The sequence below is a fragment of the Odontesthes bonariensis genome, chromosome 14 (genome assembly GCF_027942865.1).
Source record: "Odontesthes bonariensis isolate fOdoBon6 chromosome 14, fOdoBon6.hap1, whole genome shotgun sequence".
Taxonomy (NCBI): Eukaryota; Metazoa; Chordata; class Actinopteri; order Atheriniformes; family Atherinopsidae; genus Odontesthes; species Odontesthes bonariensis.
Window position 1 is genome coordinate 28,156,035 of NC_134519.1, and position 22,278 is coordinate 28,178,312.

General features: G+C 41.7%; 3 protein-coding genes across 3 annotated transcripts; 1 reads left to right on the forward strand and 2 right to left on the reverse strand.

The window, feature by feature from the left end:
• Positions 1-113: 113 nt before the first annotated feature.
• Positions 114-3,746, forward strand: LOC142399289 (uncharacterized). The gene is made up of 3 exons (XM_075483877.1): positions 114-194; positions 453-720; positions 2,507-3,746. The coding sequence occupies exons 1-3, from the start codon at positions 152-154 to the stop codon at positions 2,673-2,675; spliced, it is 480 nt and encodes a 159-aa protein (XP_075339992.1). The 5' UTR covers positions 114-151; the 3' UTR covers positions 2,676-3,746.
• LOC142399288 (protein lifeguard 3-like) lies at positions 2,784-16,362 on the reverse strand. Its single transcript, XM_075483876.1, has 12 exons — positions 16,082-16,362; positions 9,668-10,015; positions 9,248-9,318; positions 6,024-6,088; positions 5,888-5,941; positions 5,707-5,757; positions 5,526-5,565; positions 4,874-4,911; positions 4,685-4,772; positions 4,494-4,589; positions 4,350-4,403; positions 2,784-3,983 (listed from the first exon to the last, which is right to left on the reverse strand). The coding sequence occupies exons 2-12, from the start codon at positions 10,008-10,010 to the stop codon at positions 3,834-3,836; spliced, it is 1,050 nt and encodes a 349-aa protein (XP_075339991.1). The 5' UTR covers positions 10,011-10,015; positions 16,082-16,362; the 3' UTR covers positions 2,784-3,833.
• Positions 16,363-16,889: 527 nt separating this feature from the next.
• Positions 16,890-22,170, reverse strand: casp8 (caspase 8, apoptosis-related cysteine peptidase). The gene is made up of 12 exons (XM_075483878.1): positions 21,991-22,170; positions 20,958-21,113; positions 20,610-20,785; positions 20,382-20,487; positions 19,588-19,717; positions 19,408-19,463; positions 19,252-19,315; positions 19,066-19,130; positions 18,857-18,968; positions 18,625-18,752; positions 17,479-17,870; positions 16,890-17,380 (listed from the first exon to the last, which is right to left on the reverse strand). The coding sequence occupies exons 2-12, from the start codon at positions 21,063-21,065 to the stop codon at positions 17,245-17,247; spliced, it is 1,473 nt and encodes a 490-aa protein (XP_075339993.1). The 5' UTR covers positions 21,066-21,113; positions 21,991-22,170; the 3' UTR covers positions 16,890-17,244.
• Between the last annotated feature and the right edge of the window lie 108 nt (positions 22,171-22,278).

Sequence of the window (22,278 nt, forward strand, 5' to 3'; positions counted from 1 at the left end):
AAATAATAAAAATGTTTCTGTAAAAACGTATTAACGGTCATTTCTCACACTAGTTCATAAAACGCAATACCATTGTTGTCCACTAGGTGGACCCAGTTTCCACTTGTCTAAAGAAGCACTGCGCATGCCTGTTAGCTGTTACTAAACAAACATGGCGGCCTCCTGCCTGACAGTCGTCCGAGGAGCTCTGACAGGTAAAACACTTTTATTGACGATAGACTCGGCATAAACGGTCACCATAAAGGGAATCACAAAATGAATATCTTTGTCATCAGTGGCAGAGTTAGCCGTCAATAGCGTTGTGTATGTTATAACATTTAAAAAGCACTTGAGTTTTCCTTATGTTTTTTCTTTATAAAACTTCATTGAACTCTCATTTAAACTCGACGGTAACACCTGCAGAGGTGACTAGAGTCAGCACAGAATAGTTAAATATTTAATGTGTCCTCTAGGGTTGCACCTTGTTCCCAGTCGGTTGCTCCTCACGAAGTGCAATCGAATCCCGACAGTGTGTCAACGTTTGCGGCTACAGGCGTCCCCCGCCGCCTCCTTGTGCAGCTCGAGGACGGAGCCGCAGAAGAGCACGCAGACACAGAGCTCAGCGGGAGCCCAGAGAGCCAAGCAACAGGAGGAGGACGACGACCTGGATGAACCGGAGGGTCCTGAGTACATCCCCAGAAGAAAGGCCAAGAACCCTATGATGAAGATAGGCTATGCCTGGTGAGTTTGCTCAGCTCCTTTGGCGTTTAACTGGTGAACTGAACACTCGGTTTGTAACGTGTGACGTACAAACCGGAATTTCTGTGGGTCACAGAAGAACTTATTTTGCATAGAGGTGACAAAAATGGTGCTAATTTGGATGAAAGTAGGATTTTTGAAAAGCACTGGGATTTTGAACAGACTCTTGAAGGATGAAATGTAAAGCTTAAATATATATATACTTTAATTTGTTTAAGGGTGCACTACTCTTGTTTAAACTCTGTGTGTTCATTATGTACCGACAGAACAGCTTCAGTGGACATTTGACATTGGGTATAGAAGTCACTGAAACTCAGCCAAGAGGATTCTTCCCATCTTTCCCTTATGTGGGGTTTTGGTGATGGGGAATACAGTTGAACGGACTGATCCAAAATCTCCCAATAGTGTGCAGTTGGGTTGTGATTTGGTGGCGGTGAAAGCCATGTCATATAAGCCGAATTTTCATACTGGTCAAACCATTCTGGGATCCCTTGTGACCTCAGGACCGAAATGTTTAATCATTTGGTAAATATAATCAGACCAGCTCTGTACATACCACCCCAAATTCAGGAAAAAAAAAAAAAGAATCTAGTAGTTTTCTATTGTCATAAACCAGTATTTTACTCACAGTAGAACATAGAAAGCATGCCAGATGCTGATGTTACATTTCACTATTTAATGAAAAATATGAACTCATCTTGAATTTGATGGCGGCAACATGTCTAAAAGAAAGTTACGAAGATTATTCGACTAACAATGAATTGCAACTCGAAGCAAAACACGGCAGGTTTTCAAGTTCTGTCCCTTACAGGTGTCAAAGTGACACCTTGTGTTCACAGTGTAATATTCTGTCCAAAACTGGTGGAAAGGCAAGCAGCGGCGCATATGGAGGGCATGGATGTGGATATGAACATGAACATAGACGTGTTTTGGTGGAATTCTGTGAATTTGACACATTCACACTTTACGAGTAAAGGAAAAGTAGGTTCCGTTATGATTTTAATAAATAAAATAATGTCAGTTCCGAATATCTAAAAGTCAACAGGAACAAGTTTTAGAGTAATCAGTCTCTGTTTTAGGCAAAGTATTCTCCTCTGCTGATACATACAGTGTCTCATGAAGAATCTCAGTAAGCGTTTGACCTTTGGACTTTAAAGGCTGTCCACATATTGAAGTCTTTTTTTTATTTTTTTTTATGGGTCTGGACAATATACTTTTACATGTGCTACAGAGCAGGTTAGGATTCCAGTGTAAGTTGCCATGTTGAATCGATGGTAAGAAGCGAACCTGATGCTGAAAATCCAGATCCTGAACCCGACGTTACCTCGCCAAGGCACAAATCCTGCTTTGTCCCCAGGCCCGCTAATTAGCACCGAAGTTCTGAGAACCCTGCACTGGTTCAGGAACCAGAGAGAAGCTGCTCAGCAACTGGTTTAGGGAACACGTGGAACTAAACAAGACTACATTAGCATCTGGCTGTGGTCTCTCTCTTCCCTATTCCTGAAAACTACTGGTGCTCCTGTCTCAGTACAGTGTGGGGGTGGGTAGCATAGTGTGGCTTTCAGTAATAGTTGTTTTGAATGTAATGCAAATTTGGTGCTTACTTTACATTATTGTACAGAACTATTATTTTTCTCATTTTAAGACTTTATTTTCTGAGTCGAGGTTGCAAATTATTTCTTAAAGCATGGCCATGCTAACTGTCCTAGCAGTAACATCTTGACTGCTACATGCACTTCCTGACCAAAATATTTGTCTCTCTGTCCAGGATGATCGGTCTCCCCACAGGAATAATCGGCTTCCTCTTGGCCAAGAGACAAGTGGACAAAAACCGACTGAAGCAGCTAAAGGTCAGACAGAGGATGAAGCAATCGAACGAAGGGGAATACGAGGGGAGTCGCTACCAGCACTCCAAGAACGTTAAACTGGACCAATGACCGCGTCGTGACACTTGGACTACTGCCTAAAGACTAATCATGACAGTTTAAGGAGCCGATGTGTCATCACTGGCGTAAATGCATATGAACCACATGGAAACTCGAAACGAAAAAGGAAAACAATCTTTATTTAATATGAAAAAGCAAATAAATGGTCTCCATGAATGATTTGCATATTTACAAGCACTCAACTACACTGACCTCTGTGCGTTATACTCTCAATGTTTGCCTCTGTTGATTCGAGTAAAGGATTGTATGTAACTTTGGCTTGTGATGTTTATGCAGAGTGTGGAGGGCCAGCTGGGCGGGGTAGATCATGTCAGGAACTCCTAAGAAATGTCCCACTAATGTCACGGCTTGGCACTGAATATGCCGTAGAGTGAAAAACACCACCGTGCTGGCCTGACACTCACTGTCTGCCCCTAATCTGACTGAGTGAGCACAAAAACTTATATTTGCACATATGTGTATATGTATATATATATATATATAATGTTATAAAAGCTTACTCTATAACCCTGTACTTCATAAAGCAAGAAAATGTTTCTCAGAACTGTCATCACGAAGGCACAATATGTGAAGGTCAGTATGACATGAATCGACTACAGCAGCTCTAATGCTACTGTTAAGGGCACTATACTGTAATTCATGGGTGGACATATAACTCCCCCCAAAATAACTGACTCTACGGATACTCAGGATTGATGATGAGGGGTGCTGCAGCCGGCCCGCGCTGCACCCTACAGAACAGCCGACCAGAGCCGTGACACCTGTGTTAACAAGTTTTCTCAACATTTATGCAGGAATGAAATGGATTTGCAGCAGTACATAGATAATAGTTTTTTCCCCTCCAACTTATTGAAAAAACAACAACATTGCAGCTAGTTTAAAGCAGAAAATACTTCAGGAAAAAGTGCAATTTCTGTGTGTAGAGTTGCTCTACCCAGTAACAAAATGTCCAATTCAGCCCTTTGTAGTTTTCCCTGGATTTTGTCACGACTTTAGAAAAGTATTGTGATTTACTGAAAGAACGTTTTGTTTTTAATTAAAAAAAAAAAGAAAAAAAAAGTGGGAAAATAACCAAACAAAAAACAAGTGAAGCATTAATTTGCTGCTCGATGCTTCTCCCCCGCACCCGGAACCTTCATGTCGGCAGTTTTATTTTGTGGAAGCTCCAATAATTTGCAGCAGGAAGAGAAAGATCTGGACGATATCAACATAGATGGAGAGCGCGGCGAACACGTACTCCTCTGGACTGATGGAGTGCTTCCTGTTCCCTATTAGCAGCTGTGTGTGATATGCCAGGAACTACAAGACACAAAGAGACATTGAAAATTAGAGTGGGAGAGGGAAACGGAGAGAGCCTCCGTATAATACGCTCTAGAAAAGTGCTTTCCCTTTTTACAGTTGGGAGAAAAACAAAGTATATCCTCTTTCCAAGGTTTTACATATCAGCTGCTGAAGATGGTTCTGCAGGCTATCACAGGGTGCATTTAGGTCTTCACACACCGCTTCTGCATTTTAAATAATCACATGGTGTTTTGTTGCTCTGGTAATTACCAAACTGTTAAGACCTTGAAACAGTTGGCCATGTTTACATATTATTTGTCCTGATAACAGGGCGTCTTTTATTTTTCACGCGACTGCAGCTAAGCATTGAAATAAAGCACTCACCAAAGTGAAGACTATGGCTCCCATAGCAGCGTAAAGCATGTGAAGCCACAGAATCTGCAACAACAGAACGTCATTAGCAAACACAGTGACCTTAGAGGTTGTCAAGAATGGATGTTTCCTCGGTCACATCTGCTCTAAACTCACATATTTGAAAGACAGCACGATGGCTGAAATGATGCCAGTCACAAACATGACGATCCCAAGGACACAGAAGAGGCCCTGGCACTTGGTGAAGTCGACCTATGCGGGGGGGCAAACCACAGGTGGACATGTTAGAACAGGTAACTGAACAAATGGATAAAGGCTATTTTTTACACGGCCACACGCGTACGCACCTTTGTCTGGAAGCAGAAGACTGTGACAGCGATGCAGACCACAGCCGTGATCCCAATCGCCAAAAACACAGCTTTTGTGTCATAGTAACTTAAATCAAAGAGAAAAATGCAATGATGACAGAGGTTGAGGAAAACATCTGGATGATTTATCATTTCTTTTATCTTTTTAAATTATTATTATTTGTTTACCTGGAAATGGACCCGGTCATGTTGGACAAAGCCAGTGTCTGTGGGGGAAGAGGAAAAATTCAGTGTGCAATATAAAGCTGCAAACCTCAAAATACCTAACCAGAAACTAACTGCTAACATCTCTAATCATAGGGGGGAGAAAAAAAAGAAAAAAATGTGAATAAATATTAACATACTACAGAATCTATTGCTGAATACTTAATATTGTGATTATTAACTGCACCTTTCACGAGGCAATATACCATGTGCATTAAAACCTCTGAAAGAAATAAGAAAATAAAAAAAAAGAAAGGGAAAAGCCTATGTAGAGGATACCAGCTGTGGCTTTTCAGGGCAAAATGAAACATCTGGAAACGTGTTTACAGCATCAATAACCCAGACGGTCCAACTCCATCAAGTGACTAAGCTGCTCCACAAAGTAACTGTCATTTAGCTTTTTGAGCTGATAAAACCCAGATACCACAATAACAGCATGTGCAATACGCAAACAGTGAGTGGAGTTTAAAAATTCTCAGCCATGTAGGCTACTGGTAATCTGCAATAAGAAAGCTTCTGTGCCAGTTTAAAAATAGACTTGGTCCCAGTCCAGGAAACTGTAATAATCTGTCACAGTTTCCTGGTTCTGAAATCGACTGGAAACAGTTTAACTTACAAAGATGGACAGCAGAATGACATTCCATGGGAACTTCCTCCTGCAAAAAAAAAAGGGTCATTAATGCAGAATTGTTTTAGTATTAAGTATGAATACTATATGACTTAATATAAGTATTATATAAGCAAGTATTACTAATAACAAGAAAGTATTCTCTGTCCAAATGTTTCCTGGCACTCACCGGGGGCCTTTGCAGCAAACCAGCACAATGTGGGTGATGAAGTATATAGCACTAAAATGGCAAAACACACAGATTTTTTGTGTAAATATTTGCAAAATTGTATTTTTTTTTCCCCTTTCTCCTATTTTTGGGTATCACATGTACTGTGCTACTGTGGTGGTGAAATTAGAGTGAGACTTACTACGACACCCAGTACACGGCTGGGTTTCGCTGTACAAACGTTCTGACAGGGTGGCTGTGGGAAACGGAGGAGCAGTTAAAGGAGGGATACGCTCAAACACTGACAGCCACACAAAACGCATACTCTGTATACTCACACAAATGTGAATACGGCCACGATGGCTGTTGTGACCAGGAGCTGAGCCGCCAAAATCAAATACACCTGAAAAACACACAGGCCGACATTACACATTACAGTATTGACATTTTACAACACATTTTTATTGGGCTTTTTGATGGACAGGACACAAAAAAAAAAAAAAGAATTCATTTAAATCACTTGTGCCACACAGAGAGAGACACACACACACACACACACACACACACACACACACACACACACACACACACACACACGCGTGTAGAAGCAATCAAACAAACCCTCTGAGCCTTTAATTATAAAATAGTGTGTGTAATACTGATGTAAGCAGGGGTCAGATGCATATACAATGTGTTTAGGATTTTTAGGGCAGATCTAAAATCACATTTCCATGATAGTAGGGTTGTTTATATAAAGGTGAGCAAAAGCCATCACCACTTCTAAAGCTGGAACCCTATTAACCGACTCAGTACAATGCATCACTAATGCAAAACTATGCAAAACTAAATCCAGACAAAACTGAAGTCGTTATCTTTAGACCTGAGCGTTTCAGGGAGAAATTGTCAAACTATATAGTTACTCGAGATGGTATTTCCTTGGCTTCTAGTTCTACAGTGAGGAACCTTGGAGTTATTTTCGACCAGAATTTATCATTTGACCCACATATAAAACAGGTTTCTAGGACTGCCTTCTTACACCTTCGTAATATTGTTAAAATCAGGAACATCTTGTCTCAGAGTGATGCAGAAAAAATGCTCCATGCATTTGCTATTTCAAGATTTGACTACTGTAATTCTTTATTATTGGGCTGTCCCACATATTCTCTGAAAAGCCTTCAGCTGATCCAAAATGCTGCAGTCAGAGCTCTGATGAGAACTAACAGGAGAGATCATATTTCTCCAGTTTTAGCTTCTCTTCATTGGCTCCCTGTTAAATTCAGAATAGAATTTAAGATTCTTCTCCTTACATATAAAGCTCTTAATGACCGAGCTCCATCATATCTTAAAGATCTCATTGTAAGATATTTTCCTAACAGAGCACTTTGTTCCCAAACTGCAGGTTTACTTGAGGTTCCCAGAGTTTCTAAAAGTAGAATGGGAGGCAGAGCCTTCAGTTATCAGGCCCCTCTCTGTAGAATAAGCTGCCAGTAAATGTCCGGGAAGCAGACACCCTTTCTGCCTTCAAAACTTTCCTTTTTGATAAAGCTCATAGTTAGGGATGGCTCAGGTGAGCCTGAAACATCCCATAGTTAAGCTGGGCTGCTGGGGGGCCTCATCTGTCACACCTTTCCTCACTTTACTCTCTTTTTCCCCTGTTCCATTTCTCAAATTATATTATGTACATTTGGCATTATTGTGGTCATTAACTTGTGTTTCCCTCTCTGAACAGGGACCCTTTGAATGCTGTTACGGTGTTTGTTGTCCCCTCTTTTCCGTCTTCTCAAACCCGAGCTGGTCGAGGCGGATGGCCACCCTTCCTGAGTCTGGTTCTGCCAGAGGTTTCTTCCTGTTCAAAGGGAGTCGTTTCTCTCCACAGTCGCCTCAGGCCCGCTCAGGACGGGAGGTTGGACTGAAGACAAGTTTCAGTGCAATCTGTTGGTTTCCTTAGCTAGGAAATTGTTTTTTTAATTGGCTCTATATAAATGGATTGGATGATTTTGAAAATAATTATGATTACAATGAATTGAATTCCAATTGGCTTGAATTGAACTATATTATCTAAGTGCCTTGAGATGACATTTGTTGTAATTTGGCGCTATATAAATAAAACTGAATTGAATTGAATTGCCAAACTCTTAAATCGTAGAGGAATAATGACAATAAGAAAAAGTGAATTTGTGAATCCATTAGACTTTGCAACACACCAGCCGAGCTTTTGATTGATTTTGTGCAGAGCCAAGTTGATAAAGAGTTGAGGATTACCAGCAACATCCGCCGCATTTTTCACCTGGAAACGTTCTGAACTTTTAACGGAGACAGTTGGAACCAACGGATGCACTGATGTTTCTCAGCGGTCGAATCCTCGACGGAACAAACGAGCAATGAAAATGTCAGTTGCGCACTCTAACAATCTTGGTAAAAAAAGGTTATAAGAGGACTGAAGTATTTCATATCTGGTGTGTGCGATTGGGATTTTCACATCTGAGCAGTTAGCGTCAGTTAAAACAAGTTTTGTTTGACCCGTTATTGTGATTCATTTGAGCTGATCTGAGATCCGTCTTCAGCAGACATGCCCCCAGCATCTCAGAGCTAAAGAATTCATTTACCGGGTGCTTGTTTAATCGTTCAAATTTAGCTGAGTGGTTAAACTCAAAATGTAAAATAATTTCTGTCTTACTCAGACTGCAACAAAGCTTTAAAAACAAAACATTAGCACGATTCATCTGTACGTCTCCCTTCTGATAATATCTGTACAATGTGCATACTGTGCGTTCAACTGGGCCTGCAGCCCTGACTCTGACGTGTGCCTATTTAGTTGTGATGCCAACAATGTTTTCATATTGATATGATTAGTTAGCGGAGTGTCTATGAGTGTGAACCTGTGTCAATTCTAGATTATAGAAAATGACTGAGATGAACAAGAGAGAACCATACATATATGCAAAGCTTCCGAATCTGGTGGAAGTTTTGTATTTGCACTGCTCTGCCTATGTGAGTATACAATAATGAGAACCCACACAGTTTCATGTATCCGGCTACAGATATTTTTATATTTTTCATCTAAAAATGGCGTCAGATTGGTTTTCTGTGGTTTTGTATACACAGCAATTTTACAAAACGTGGAAACGGTTCTTACATACATCATTAGATAACATTTTTTTTATTTGCATAAAAGTAAATATGACTATTCAGTGTTCACAGATAACTTATCTCCTATCACCCATCCTCATTTGGAGACTGTATATAGTTATGCGATTGTGCACAGCTGACTGCAAAAATGCAATGCAGTACTCTCAGGGAGGAAAAAAGGAGCTCAGAATAACAACTAAAGGTTTAAAGGAATCATTAAAGCTATTCTGCTAGACAGCATATCAAAGTTTATCAAGGTATAATCTTTTGGTGGCTGTCCATCAGCAGAAATATGACCCCAGACGTTAAAGTAAGCCAAAAGGTTCGTGTGATCTGTCTTGTAAGTAAATATTTGTTTGACTAAAAAGTAATGATTACACATGAGAAGGAAAAAAAAAATAGGAGTCAGTTCAATATGATTGAATTAATTTACCTTTCTGATGAAGGCATGCCGAACGCTCAGATCGTCCCAGCCTCGGCCGCTTGCAGCGAACTCCTCATCACCTGCGTTATCGGTGGAACAGAAATGTGATCAGTGGCGACAAACGGCAACAAGACGCATCTCAGCTGTGATGATGGATAAGAGCCATTCATCATCAGTCTAGCTTTGTTACATTAAAAGATTAAAGGGATGTTAACATTTTTGGGAACTGAACACATTCTCTTTTTTACTGAGTGGTGGAAAAAAAAAAAATCTCTCGTTATTAAATTATATACATATATATTTTCCAACCCCCCAACATGCTTCTTTAAAAGATTTATTAAAGAAATCACAGCACTACCTTCACATATTTATGTGAGGACAACTTAATTTGCTGATATGCTCTGATATGCCTGGCCTACGCAGTCTTACCAGAGCTCAGGACATCTGATGGCATGGTCGGTGGGATTATAGGAGGCATAGGAGGTGGGCTGGGGTATCCTGGTCCTGGTGGCCCGGCATGGTGAGGTTGTCCAGGGTACGGTCCGGGAGGATACCCCCCGGGAGGATACCCCCCGGGAGGATACCCCCCGGGCTGTCCTGGGAACGAAGCTGCGTTTGGACCAGTAGGGTAGGGAGCAGAGGGCTGGCCCGGCTGGGGACCACCATAAGAGGGAAAGCCGTACGCAGGGGGAGACGGGTAGCCCCCGCCCTGAGGCATGTAGAGCGGGCCGCGGGAGTCATCGTACCCTGGAGGGTAGTCTGACCTGGACATGGTGCCTGTGGGGAGGGGAGTAAAAGGAAGATACATGATCTCACAACGCCTCACCATTCCTAAAATCCTCCTGATAATGTTGCTGTGATGTCAAAACTCTTTGACTTGAGGACAAGAAGACCGTACATGGGAAAAGCTGTGGTAAGTGTTATGAAAGGATCTATTTGAATTAAAAACATAATGTTTTCCAGATCCTAAAAATAATAATGCTGCATTTTCTTTTGGTAAAAAGAACTGGCTCGGTTCATTTCATCCAGCTGCATCCCCTGTGGTTTGTGTGAATAAATATGAGGACAGAAGGGTGAGCAGCCTGTGATGACAACGGTTTTCACTTATATTCATTTTTCTTTTTCTAATGTTGTATGATATCTCTAAGACGACATATATTCGATAACCTTTGTGTAAGAATGTGATAAGATTGCAATAAACTGCTTTAAACATCACAGACTAGTGTAAGTGTGGGCAGATTCTCAGCATGGTTGTCTTATCCTAAGTCCTTAAGAACTTTCCCTGCCATTTTCTCCATGATGTTTTCCACCAAGGCCAAGGAAAAGAGCTTAGGAAAATATAATAGGAGGTCAATTTCTTTAAATACTCGACCGGACCTTAAACAGTGTGTGGATGGAAACATCCGATTGAGATCATTGCCTTGACTTTCTACCCTGCCCTTTGCAAGGTATACCCTACCTCTGCCCATCTTCTCGATCAGGGAACATTAGCAAAAACATTTCAAAAGTACAATGAAAGATCTTGTGTTTCCTCAAATATGAAATTTCTAAATAATCCTCCAACTGTCCTTGAGGTCATGTCTAAAAGAGATCATTATCCTGTAATACAGGTGCAAAAAAATGTAAAAATGTAAAATACAACTGGAGTTGCAACTTGAAACTCCTATTTCATCAATCAATCAAAGATCAATTAGACTTTATTCGTGAAGTACTTTATATATAAAGTCAATATAGCACAAATAACTAAACTAAATAAAAAAAAAGCTATACTACCACCAACCCGAAAGCTCTATAGGACTGTGTTCTGAATGGAAAACAACCAACCAGAATACCGCTCAATACAAGACACCAAAGGGCTGATGAACTGTGGAAATGCTATCATATTTAAATCTCACACATCTTGCAGGGAGGAAACACTAAAGATAAAAGAGGTGTAGAATTATTTAATTCTATAAATAAAATCAAACTAAGTCAAATGGAAAACTATGTTTGATTTGCAGGTTACATTGGAGACAAACAAAACTCCATAAGAGACCAGACAACAAGTGCAACACTTGTACGTGGCAGTCAATCCTGCGTATGTAAGAGTGATCAAAAAGGATGAACAAGATACCCCGCTGCGACTCTATGGGCCTTTCAGGAAGAACAAAAGAGACATCTGTTTCTGTGCCAACCCAAGAAGGGGTAAAGATCTCAGCTTGGCTACTCAAATAAAAATTCTCTGGCTCCACAACCAACGTTTTAAAAGGGAGCAGTGACTGCCTCTGTACTGTGTTACTACGACAGAAAAAAAAACATCTAAAACCGTTGTCATTATATTGCCACCGTGTGTACGAAAACACATACATGAATGCATAATCCTCCTGTTGTTAAGGAGGAGAAAAAAAAAAAGAAAAAAAAAGGGAGGAAGTTTGGCTTTTGGCCTGCCTAGCTGCTACTGGTTTGTATAAGCAATACAGACACATTTATCTAACATTTAGGATGTATAATAACAGACTTCTGGCTGAGCGTCAAACACAAGGGCTTAACCTCCTAATTCTGTTTGGGGTTGTATCAGATTAACATGAACACGTGGTTTTAATCGGCAGTGTGGTTTATGAAAGGCTCCAGAGGCTGTTGCACACACTGCTTTTACCATGAGAATCATGTAAGAACAAAAAAAAAAAGAAAAAGAAAAAGAAAAATGTATTTGCACTCCCTTACAATGTTTTGCATGTGATCTTCTAAATACCTCTTTGTAAATCAAAATAAATACCAAGACACCACAACAAAAAGGAGAGACCAGAGGTCCGTTTCACGTAGCAGGTTTAGTGAAAACTCTGAGTAGGTTAACCCTGAAATGAGGGAAACCCTGAGTTTTCCGTTTCGCAAAGGGAGGTAACTCAACCCCGAGAAAGAGGGGTAACTATAGCCTGTTTCACAAAGAGAGGTAACTTAACCTCTCGGTCAGTTACCGTAGTAACAGACTCTCTGAACCTAACCTGGTCGGGACCAGGTTTTATTCAAGAAACCTCGAGTTTCTTTCTGTCTCCGCCCTCTTTCAGCCACACACGCCATTTGATTTCCTCATTCATTCAGTTAGCAGAGCGAGTTCTTCTACTTCTATAAGTCCATTAGGTACAGTAGGAGGCGACTTTTTTCACGAACATGGCATGTCCTTTTGACAACGATCCCGTGGATGAAGGTGCAGCATTATTGCGTAGAGAATTAAATATTCGTCGGAGATGGTTATCAGACCGCGCATAGATTTTTGCATTTACAGACAATTATCTTTTTGAGCGGCACCATCAGAATGTGTTGGGACAAAAGAAAAAAAAGACATAAAAGACAAATAAATATTTGTATGAATAGGCTTAAAAAAGACATATATGGGCCTATTATATTTTATAAAGGCGATCGTGTCTTGGGGGTGGATTCCCTCAGCCACTGCCCTCCCGTTAGAGGTGCTGGCCACCCGTTTTACGGGCATCTGCCTTCTTTCTGTTGGCTCAGTAGAAGTCTGTGTTAGTTTAAATAGGCTTAATTATTTAACAGAACATGATATAGATGATGACTCTAAATTGTCCTTCGGAGTGACTGTTAGTGTGTATGGTTGTTTGTCTCGTTTGTCTCTGTGTGGCCCTGTGATGGACTGGTGGCCTGTCCAGGGTGTACCCCGCCTCTCGCCCATTGACCGCTGGGATAGGCTCCAGCCCCCCCGCGACCAGACTGACGGATTCAGCGGTGTATAGATAATGGATGGATGGATGGTATAGATGAGAAGACATAGTTTATGTGTGTGAAAACAGCATTTTCATTGGGAATAAAATAACTGCACAGTCAAATAGCCACTTAATATTTATTTTACAGTGTAAAACATGATCAAAATGAGGTACCTCCATGCCGAGGTCTCACCTGTTTGAACAATGTTTTTATATTTCATCTTAAGCTGCTGCCAAGTGCGCTTCTCCCCTGCGGGATTGCACCTAAATGAAATAAATGAATGGGTTACCATTCAAGCAGTTTCCCCTGTAATATTATTGTGATTGCAAAGACCTACATTTAAACTTACACTTTTGCTGCTGCAACGGTGTTGCACTTATTTCTAAAAACGTGTTGAAACTCGCCGTATGAGCGCATTAAGATTTCCAATTCGAGGTTGGTGAAAAACGTAGCCCCTCCTCTTCCCCGTTGCCAAGGTGACTCGTCGAATCGGGGCTCCATTGATGCTGGCTTTTTAAAGTTGTGGTGCACGCGCTAAACTCAAGGTGAACTTACTCAGAGTTGATTAACCTCACTCAAATCAGCGTTTGTGGAACCGAAAACTCAGGGTTTTCTATCTCAGAGTAGATCAACTCAGAGATCAGGAATAGACTCAGAGTTGGTTGAACCTGCTACGTGAAACGGACCCCTGTGTGTCTTAGGTGTTGTTTACACATACCCGGGTATTTTGATAAACAAAGACCTTTCCCTTCGTTTGTGCCTTTCGTTTATACACAAACGGAGTTTTTTCCTCCGAAAACCAGGCATAAAAAAACTCCGGCAAAAGTGGAGATTTTTTAAAAACTCTGTTTAGCGTTTGTGTATAAACTGGTTGAAAGAGACAAAAACGGAGTTTTGGGGAATTGAGAATGAGGAGTTGTCGTCATAGTACAGAGCCCCGCCCCTATCCGCCATGTTGGCAGGATGCTAGCATGAAAATGCCATTCTCTCCGTTTGTTTACAGTGTACGCGTGTGTTTTTAAATCAGAAAGTTTAAACAGTCCGGAATTGCAAGAACATGCCTGGAAATCACTGCTGTGTGAAGAACTGTTCCAGTACCTCACATAATACGTTTGGGAAACATAGGAACAACGAAATAAGTTTTTTCGAAGTTCTTCCTGTCAGCGGTTCTCTATTAGGCTTGTGTGGAATTCTCATTGTTCTAACACTGCCACCGTCAGGCTTGGCGTAATTTAACAGCTCTTGATAGCGTATTTATGCTGATCAATGTAGATGTGTTTTTTTTTTTTAAAAAACGGGGCTGTGTGCACCTAGTTATTTTTGCAAAAGAAGGTTAGAAAATATGCGTTCATCAAAATACCCGGGTATGTGTAAACAGCACCTTAGCATGTTCCGCGTTATTTTTAAAATGCCTTAAAGAAAAAGCAGCACAGCTCCATTCTCAATGGGCCTTTCAGGGGAATACATGAGCAAAGGAATTCAAGTGCGAGCTCCACCTCTTGATGCCATTACATCACATCCAAAGCACCAAGCAACAGGACAGAAAACAAACCCTGGAAAAGTGCAGTCACAGAATGAGCAACACGTCTGATCACTTCTTGGTTACTACCACAGTCAGCTATTCAGGTTAATGTGTGTTTGAGCAGGGTGGAACTCTGCTCTGGGAGAGGCAACACTCGGAAAATGAAGCCATGACTGGTGGACAGCAGCAGCTTGTTGCATGTCTTCATACGTTACAGGCATTTCAACAGCCAAGTCATCGTGTGCTTTCAGAGGCAGCGTTATAATACCCAGCATGCAGTATTAATGACGCAGAAACAAGTCTGTTTACCTTCAAGAAAGGCAACACCAGCTTCCTAAACACCTTGTCACGTAATGCTGGCAGCAAAGCCCCGTGCCCGGCTAATCCACATGTTCCGTCATGCGAGCCTAGTCACGAATAAACAAAATAACAGAAATACCACACAAGACAGCAAGAACCGGTTTGGCAAAGTTCAGATTTGACTTCGTCGCTGAGACGGCCTAAAAGCTTTTATTTGGCCGAAGAAGGAGTCATTTGTCTTTTTGGGGAGTAAAAGTTAAGCTCTGTTTTAAATTTACACACCATTCCTTCCCTTATCACATCATTTCCAGTTGAAAATACTGAAATAGTCATAGCAATGGAATTCTTCCGCTACTTTCTGGTTTATTCATTTCTCTTCTGACTGAATAATCTGCATATTAATGCAGGGGTTAAAATGATAACAGTTAAAGACTAGCTTTCACAGGGTGCCTCTTCATAATCAGCCTCTGCTTTAGCTCCATGATGTGCATGCTGGCTCAGGGTCACAGCTGACTATTAAGTTAACCCATTCTGGCCCTGGTGTGAGGAGTCAGAATGTCTGCCATAACAATACCTGCTGTCCTGTTGGACAAAAGTGAAACATCCCCTTGAGCTTTCAGCTGACAACAAAACAGTGACGCTGAGCACAAAGCCTGCTGACCTTAACCAAAGCACGAAAGTGATGCATAAGTGAAAAACCTTCATCAATAACTGACCAGCAGAGTGGTGTAAAAAGAATTGTATTACTCTATAGCTCTGCTGACCAGGATTTAAAGCCACTGCTCTCTCAGAATTTTGACTTAGTAAAGGGGAAATTCTAACATACTATACTTAAAATAATGCCTCAAAATACGACTCAGCATCTCAGAATTCAGACTTCATATCTCAGAATTTTGATTTTTTTTTTAAATAAATCTTTAATTCTTAAATACTATGTCAATATGCGACCTTTAGTGGGCTTCCACACAGAACCTCCAATCACTCTAACACCCAAATACATAAAGTATTTCACTTGTGAACTGACCAAAATAGAGAGAAAAAAAAGAATAAAAATGTCCACTTCGCCCTGTTGACGGGGGTGGAGTGGAGCTGTTTGACCGAACCTCAACCAACAAAAGGGCTTTCAGGTGAGTGCCGGCAGCCGTTTAACACGCAGAGGCCCATATGCTCGCTCACCAAACTGAACCAACCCCAGCCCCACCGAGTGGATTCAAGATACCCACACATGTCCGCTATGTCACATGTAACATGGGCTTGTCGGTACTGAAGCTGCTACCGAACAGACACAACTTTTTCAAAAAATGAGCTCTCAGTTTTACCAAATTACGAGGCGCCCAGCTGCTGGTGATTATTCCCAGAGATAAACAGCGAGTTGTCTCCCGGCTGCCAGCCTCGTCCTCTCCACTCTTTCTGTAAACACCCGAATGTTGCGAGGAAGCGACGACGTCCGCTTGCTCTGGGGTCTGCCTGGTCGCGCTGTCCCCGGGGGTCGTTGTGAACAGCACTTACAGCGGTGAACAGATGTGAAGCAGCCGCGAGGACAGCTTTCCTGGCGCGGTGGAGAGCGGGCAGGGTGGAGTCCGGAGGAATCTGTCACACGGACGGCACACCCACAGCGGGTGCAACACGGCCCAGAAGGCGCTGACTCATGTTCAACAGGCGAGTCTCAAGTTACCGAATAAAGGCGCATTGCAACTACATGCATGTAGTCGCCGTCCCTTTTAAGGAGTTTGCCACCAGTATAGGCCATTTTCTTTTGCCCACCAGATCATGTTGCGCTTATTTTCAGGACAGCAGCAGCAGCAGCAGCAGCAGCAGCATTTAATATGTTGCAGAGAAGACTGTGGAGACGTCCATAAACTATAACGCGTCAGTAACATGTAAATGAGCACAATATGGCCGAGATCAGCTCATTCAGATTTGAACAGAAGAGTACTTTCGGTTCTATGCCCTCCTTTTCATATATTGCAGATCGCAATTTTAAAATAGGGTTGTGGGTTGGGGTATGAGGCTCACCACCCAAAAATAATAAAAAATAATAATAATAATAAAAGTCTGTTTTCTTGTGTCATCTTCTCAAAGGAGCACAGCATGGAACAGGTTTCATTAGAAACTACCAGACACCAGTTAACACGTTTCTTGATATCTTTTTATTATGTGGAAGACACATTTTTCCAATAGTTGACAACACTGATCGCCCGCTTTAAATCTGCTGAAATAATGGATAATAAAGTCTCTTCTTGCTGTTAATTTTTTTTTTTTTAGATAAATGCTTGTTTTTTTGGGATAAATACTGTTCTAAATTGACATTTTACAACACATTTTTATTGGGCTTTTTGATTGACAGGAAAAAAAAGAATTCATTTAAATCACTTGTGCCACACAGAGAGACACACACACACACACACACACACACACACACACATGCTGTAACTGGAATCGAGTCTCTGAGAATATGGCGAGCTGAAAATATGGTCCCAGCTCATACATATCTGAGGACCAGTTTCTTAGTGAGGGTGTACTTGGGCTCTGGCATTTGCTTGAACGATAAGTACACTCCTTTGCTGACCTCCCTGTTCACGCGTGTTAGGACGGTGAGGATGTCGTCCTTCTCCGTGCTGCACAGAAAACAAGGAAAACAGTCAGCTCGACTCTTAGGTGGTACTTTGTCACACTTATCAGAACTCTAAGGTTGCATCACCAAACACTCTCTTACCTCTCTGCTGATTTAGTCAGCTGCCTGCACAGTTCCTGGATGTAGATGGAGCCCGTGGAGGTGTTTCGAAACGACTTGAACTGCGACACAGTGGCCATGCCTATCAAGAAGTCGGCGTCCCAAGGCACCGTCTTGCCCTGGACGCGACCAGCGTCTTCCTCCAAGCGACTGGGTTTTTCCTCCTCCTCCTGTATTGCCATCGGGGGGCACGGCAAGGATCCTATCTGGTAGCCGTTGCCCTGACACGCTTGGATGAAGAAGAGTTTGGGCTTCCCTGCCAAGGTGGGGGCTCCGCCACTCCTGAAGGGCTCCGTCAACTCTCGCAGACGCACTTCGTTCTCATCACTGCCAAAGACACACCCCACTTCTCCGTGGGAAAGGATGGCTATGACCTTACGGAGAGAACACAGACAGCGGTGTATCAAGTCTCAATGGAGCTTGAATTTAACACCCACCAAAGCTTTGTAGAACTTAGAAGGTGCTAAACAAGCTGCGCTTTTGTATGTAGACATTTTTAAATCCAGGTTAAAAACATTTCTTTTCTCATGTATCTATGCATGAAATCTGCACGGTATCTTTTAATTTATCTGGACTGTTGCTCGTTTTTAAATTCATTTAAATTATTCAAATTGTTTCTCTTTATATTCTTTTATGTATTTTTAATGCTTCTTCCACTCCCTGCTGCAATGCTTTTATTTCATGTGAAGCACTTTGAATTGTTTTGTACATGAAATGTGCTATACAAATAAATTTGATTTGATAAACAATGATAACTAATCAGAAGTTTAACCTCACTGGAAAAGGAATAGAATGTTACATTTCTTTTGGAGGTATGCTCTGCTTCACTGTGAGTCAAACAAGAAAAACTGATAACTTTTCCCACTGTACAGTAAATGTAAAACGGCTGCTAGTCCATCAACGTCTACACTAAAACCGAGGTGCAAAATTGACAAGTTGCGCTTGTGTAGCAGCCTGATTCTTGTCTGGGCCTCTGGCTTGAAGTTTAACAAACACAAATGAGTCATCAATCTTCTTGTCTAACTTCAAAGAAAGAAAAGGGATATTTCCCAGATGTTGACGGCGTCTAATGGTTTTGAAACAGAAGTCTGTAAAGAGACTGCTTTGACGGTGAGCGGCACAACTCACTAAGGCATCATCACGCAAAAAGTCCCTCTGGCTCAGCCGTTGTATTTCATGTCGAATCTTATCTGCAGTCAGGTCTTTGTGTACCACCACTTTAAAGCCAAAGCGTTTGAACACTGTGGTCAGAGTCTCTGTGCAACACAGAAAAAAGGACAAATGGTGTTGATTGCATCATGTCATTTGTGACCAGCACTTATCTCTAAATAATAAACAAACAAACAAAAAAAAAACATACTTTCATCCTCCTGAGTTCCTTGGCGATTTTTTAAATTTGGCCCAAAAAAGGTCTCATTATTGATGATCACGCACAAGCCTCGAGGAATACGAGACATAGAGTAGTACTCCGTCTACAGGGCGCAAACAAAGTCCCGAAGACAAATCAAGCTCCCATAAACGAAAGGAATGAACAGATGAGAGGTAATCGCGAGTCTGTAAATGTTTTACCTCATCTGAAAGAGACGATGATTCTGTGTCTGGTTGCGCATCGGAGAAAAGACTCTCTCCTCCACCTGAGGAAATATGAGAATAAAAACATGGAGGAAGAACTAGTGCTCCTCAAACTGTGGCCCAAGGCTCACAGAAAGTTATTTAGTGGCTAAATAATGAGAGTATGTACAAAAGGGCGCTTACAGCTGGGCTGAGTCTCCGATATGGATAGAAAAGGTTGCGCTGGCGGAGGAAAGTTGTTGGCCCTCTGTGGGGAGAAATCAATCATAGCGGTCAGTCAGCAGGCTCACTGCAGGATTAACTCTTCAGAAACACACCGACACACACACACACACAGACCTGTTGATCTATGCTGATAAGTCCAGACGGGATGTGTTGAGGTTGCGTGTGTAACCCTGCAGAAGAGTAATAAAAGATGGTAAACTGTTTTTTTTTTTTTTTTTTACAAAGAGCTTTACAGTTCACAGAAGCACCGAATCTGAATGCGTGTCTGCTTGTGTGTGGAAGTGGGCCTCGTACCTTGCTTGAAAGTCTGAACAATCGATGCCAGTTGCTGATCGAGTTCCGACAGCAGCCTGTGGAGCTCGTCAACGTTCGTCGCCGACATCAATCCCATCTTTTCCATTTCAGCAAACACGTCCAGAGCCGTCTGCAATTAGGCAGGGAGACATGTTGTTTTTGAGACTTTGAAGTCTCACTGCAAAATCTTGTCACCCATTCCGGCAGAATGACAGGGTTCTGCTGCAGAACTACATGTAGACAAACAATGGCTAAAACAAAGACGAGCTGCCCTCATAAATCTGTTGCCCAAACAGACATAATCTATTAACCATCTTAAATAGATGGAGCCAGTTGATAACTGAAATCAGCCACCAGAGGGTGTCCACATCCTCTAAGTTGTTTAGGCTTTAAATAGGACTGAGGCATTCGCTGCATAATGAATATTGTTCTTTCTGCCTAAATCAAACTTAAAAATGGGGCTCCTAACAAAACATTTCACTTCACTGTCTATCTGGGAAAAACTTTCCTTAAATTCTAGGTCAATTCAAAATGTCCTCTTATGTACTTTATGATATGCTCACAGGATAGAGATGCAATAATAATGAACATCTTTACCACACGCTGATCACAGTTCAGAGTTCAACTGTTGAGCGCACAATTTGTGGCTCGTGTTGTTCGCGAATATAAAACTTTTCGATCAAAAGCAAAGAGCAAAGCTGTGACGTCATCGTCTCTTTTGTAACCACAGGTGTGGCAGGCTGATCTTCTTTTCCTTTTCAAAGCGCTCACGAGGTGTGCGGGTGCACTCTCACATTGCTCAACTCCAGCTGCCTTCTGCCCAGCTCGCTGGTCAACAGAAACTTCATCTTGTCCAGATTCTCCCGAGTCATGTCCTCGTGTATTTTGTACAGCATCACCCTGAAGGTGAGGGCATCAGAGTGAAAACCAGAAAGACGGGGGTGGGGGGGCAGTATTTAAACAGTACTGTTGTATTATTACCGTATGTATGCTGTACATGTAAAGCCCCTTTCTTACTTTACCTGTACTTAGACAGGATGGGATTCGCATCGGTTTCCTCTTGTTGTCTGCAGTCAGTCTGCAGCAGACTGAGGAGGTCTGCTCGATGGATGATGTGGAGCAGCTGACAGAGGAAAGAGCCATTATCCAGCAGACCTTTTTCCTCAAGTTTCAGGAACAGCCCCTTTGCATCCGAAATCTGTGCGAGGACAACCGAGACACACACAGAGCCACTTTGAGAGGAGAATCTTTAGAAAGTGTCTATGAAAGTGAGTATACAGAGTCTATAAGCTCGGTTTCCTGCGATGCATTGTTTTCTATTCACGCCACTGAGACACGTGCAGGGGCAACAGTTGGTATGCGGCGCTCACCCCTTCCAGGCGCTTCCTGTTGATAACATCACTACACAAGAAGCAAAGCTCTGCAACCTCAGAGGAGTCCAGCTCCTCATCGACACGAGACAGCGTCCGCCTATCCATCACCCTGCCAGCCGCCACCAGCACGGGTCGGATGCTCAGCTCACAGCACTACGGTCAGAATCAAACAAGAAGAAACAAGAAAGGGAGACAAAGAACCAGATAAAACAACAAGGAGACAGTTTGCATGTCTATTAGGAACCAGGCTAAAAGTATTGACAACTCCACGTGCCAAACAGGCGGCGTCAAATATCAAAATGCGATCAATGAATAACTTATGCTCACCAGAAGATTGTATAAGTCACAGTGGCCAGTATAATGTGAAGTTTTTATTGCCCTGCCAAATATCACCTCTATATAACTTGAACAATGATTACTAATGTGGAAATATGACTGCAGATGTGTTGTTACAGGTAATATTACTTTTGTCAGATGGTCAGGTCTGATAACATCACTAAGTTACTTATCAACCTTCCCGGAGAGTGAAATCCTCACACAGGAAAGTGTAAACTTGGCATAAAACTTTGTTTGGTGTGCGTCTTTGGGTGTTATATTACAAGACTACAGCACACTTTTTCAATATAATATTTTTTGCAATTCCATTAGGCTTGTGGTGTTCTCTTTTTAAAGTGTTTCCCATAAATCTAGCAACTAAATTTTTCTTCAGATTTTCATATGAATATCATCAATTAACTATTCGCTCCTTGATAAATAAATAATAGCGAAGACTATTATTGAGCTGTATCCCGTGACGTCACACAGACAAAAACCCAACAAGATAACTAATTTCTCCACCAAAGATGTAAAATACAAGGCCAACAGCTTTTTTACGTATCACTGAGTGGCACTAAAAACTACAGCTAAGACTTTTTAACGAAGACATAAGACTACTGTACGCTTTTCTTCTTAATTACATAATGCAACGTTATCACCGAAGTTCATTGCTAACTTTTAGTTTGCTAAATTAGATGACGACATTCTGACTTACGGTTGTCGACTCGCTCGTCAATTTCAACGAAGCCTCAAAAGAAACCAAAAAAAGGGATCCTTTGTCACCCTGTTAAGTCTTCTTGAGTTTAAAATTCAAAATACGCCAGCTAAACTTGGAGTAGTTTCACCGCTCTCTCGTCCTCTCCGATGAGTTGCTTGTGTTTCACTTTCAGAGGAAATGAGCCAGTTTTTACAGAGTAGACGACTCCCCTCGGAACTCAAATTAAAAAGTAAAAGCTACGAGTAAAGTGGAGGGAGTCGAAACCTAATTCAGCTGTTCGCGATT

Excerpts from the sequence above, each read along its gene's own strand:
- LOC142399289 (XM_075483877.1), top strand. The coding sequence starts at position 152 with ATGGCGGCCTCCTGCCTGACAGTCGTCCGAGGAGCTCTGACAG. Across the intron at positions 195-452 it reads CGTCCGAGGAGCTCTGACAG|GGTTGCACCTTGTTCCCAGT; the intron begins GTAAAACACTTT and ends TGTGTCCTCTAG. Across the intron at positions 721-2,506 it reads ATGAAGATAGGCTATGCCTG|GATGATCGGTCTCCCCACAG; the intron begins GTGAGTTTGCTC and ends CTCTCTGTCCAG.
- LOC142399288 (XM_075483876.1), bottom strand. The coding sequence starts at position 10,010 with ATGTCCAGGTCAGACTACCCTCCAGGGTACGATGACTCCCGCGGCCCG. Across the intron at positions 9,319-9,667 it reads ATCAGATGTCCTGAGCTCTG|GTGATGAGGAGTTCGCTGCA; the intron begins GTAAGACTGCGT and ends CCGATAACGCAG. Across the intron at positions 4,912-5,525 it reads TCATTCTGCTGTCCATCTTT|ACACTGGCTTTGTCCAACAT; the intron begins GTAAGTTAAACT and ends CTTCCCCCACAG.
- casp8 (XM_075483878.1), bottom strand. The coding sequence starts at position 21,065 with ATGGATAGGCGGACGCTGTCTCGTGTCGATGAGGAGCTGGACTCCTCT. Across the intron at positions 20,786-20,957 it reads ACAGGAAGCGCCTGGAAGGG|ATTTCGGATGCAAAGGGGCT; the intron begins GTGAGCGCCGCA and ends GTCCTCGCACAG. Across the intron at positions 19,464-19,587 it reads TGTTCAGACTTTCAAGCAAG|GGTTACACACGCAACCTCAA; the intron begins GTACGAGGCCCA and ends ACTCTTCTGCAG.